The following is a 1,657-nucleotide window of genomic DNA, read 5'->3' as shown; positions in this document are numbered from 1 at the left end:
CAGCTGGAGGGGCAGGCGTGACCGTCCTAGAGGAAGTCACAGACCTGCCCCCTCTGTGCCCTTTCCTCTAGGGGTTCCCTTTTGGGTCAGGGTCCAGAGCCACAGGGAAAAGTACTGATATCAGGGCCACAATATAGTTGGCGGGTTCTGGAATACCTATGAGTGGGGCCAAGGGGCCAATGGCAGCTGAAGTCCAGCCCACACCAGCCTCCTGGGCTCCTACCATCCCGGTGCCTTTTGTGGGGACAAGTGGAGCTGCTGCCACCAAAGAGAAAAGACAGGTGGGAGAGAACATGAGGTCTTGCTGTGTTGCCCAGGCTGGTCTTGAATTCCTGGGTTCAAGCGATCCTCCCACCTTGGCCTCCCAAAGTGCTGGGATTGTAGGAGTGAGCCACCGCACCTGCTCTCCAGGCCATGCGCCCAGGCATGGGCCATGTTACCCTGGAGGAAGGGCAGCCTCTCCTAATTCACTCAAAGCTGCTGGGTTGGGGTGGTGGGGAACATGGCATCTGGCATTAGGAGGGCTTCCTGGAGGAGGTGACGTCTGAACAGGCCTCCCCCTCCCCCTCCCCTGCAGTGTGTGAACGAGCTGAACCAGTGGCTGTCTGCGCTGCGGAAGGTGAGCATCAACAACACCGGCCTGCTGGGCTCCTACCACCCTGGCATCTTCCGTGGGGAAAAGTGGAGCTGCTGCCACCAAAAAGAGAAGACAGGTAGGAGAGGAGGCCTGGACACCAGGCTCTGCATCCATCCACTGCGAGATCGGGCCTCTGGCTGAACGACAGGGCCCTGAGCCCTGCTGTGCACCTGCAGGGACCTAACCCAAGGAATGGTGGCCCCTCCAGGTGCTCTGGGCAGAAAGGGTCCCATGGACCAGGTGGTTTGGGAAATGCCACGCGTTGCGTGTGATGCATATGAGTGAATTCGCTGACGACTCTAAGGAGGCCCGAAAACATGTTAGAATCCCATTTCTTTTTTCTTCTTCTTCTTCTTCTTCTTTTTTTTTTTTCAGACCAACTCTCACTCTGTCGCCCAGACTAGAGTGCAATGGTACAATCTCAGCTCACTGCAACCTCCACCTCTCAGGGTCAAGCAATTCTCTTGCCTCAACTTCCCCAGTAGCTGGGATTACAGGCACTCGCCACCAAGCCTAGCTAATTTTTTTGTATTTTTACTAGAGATGAGGTTTCACCATGTTGGTCAAGCTGTTCTTGTTTTTGTTGTTGTTGTTGTTGTTGTTATTGTTTGATACTGAGTCTAGCTCTTATCATCCAGGCTGGAGTGCAGTGGTGAGATCTTGGCTCACTGCAACCTCCGCCTCCCAGGTTCAAGTGATTCTCCTGCCTCAGCCTCCCAAGTACCACGGGTACAAGCCACTGCACTCAGCTAATTTTTGTATTTTTAGTAGAGATGGGGTGTTACCATGTTGGTCAGGCTGGTCTCCAACTCCTGACCTCGTGATCCGCCTGCCTCGGCCTCCCAAAGTGCTGGGATTACAGGCGTGAGCCACCGTGCCCAGCTAATTTTTTATTTTATTTTTTTATAGAGTCAGGGTCTCACTATGTTGCCCAGTCTGGTCTTGAACTCCTGGCCTCAAGCTCTCTTCCTGCCTTAGCCTCCCAAAGTGCTGGGATTACAGGTGTGAGCCACTGTGCCC

General features: G+C 54.3%; 1 protein-coding gene across 1 annotated transcript in view; it reads left to right on the top strand.

The window, feature by feature from the left end:
- LOC105503738 (ras GTPase-activating protein 4-like) overlaps positions 1-787 on the top strand; it is a 28,733-nt gene extending 27,946 nt beyond the window's left edge. Inside the window, exon 17 of the mRNA XM_011930785.1 lies at positions 578-787. Within this exon, the coding sequence (XP_011786175.1) occupies positions 578-778 (201 nt within the window). The 3' untranslated portion in view covers positions 779-787. The remainder of the gene's footprint in view (positions 1-577) is intronic.
- The last annotated feature ends 870 nt before the right edge of the window (positions 788-1,657 follow it).

The sequence above is a fragment of the Colobus angolensis genome, unplaced genomic scaffold (genome assembly GCF_000951035.1).
Source record: "Colobus angolensis palliatus isolate OR3802 unplaced genomic scaffold, Cang.pa_1.0 Scaffold120, whole genome shotgun sequence".
Lineage (NCBI taxonomy): Eukaryota > Metazoa > Chordata > Mammalia > Primates > Cercopithecidae > Colobus > Colobus angolensis.
Note: the sequence above shows the minus strand (reverse complement) of the source record. Positions and strands in the feature narration are given on the sequence as shown.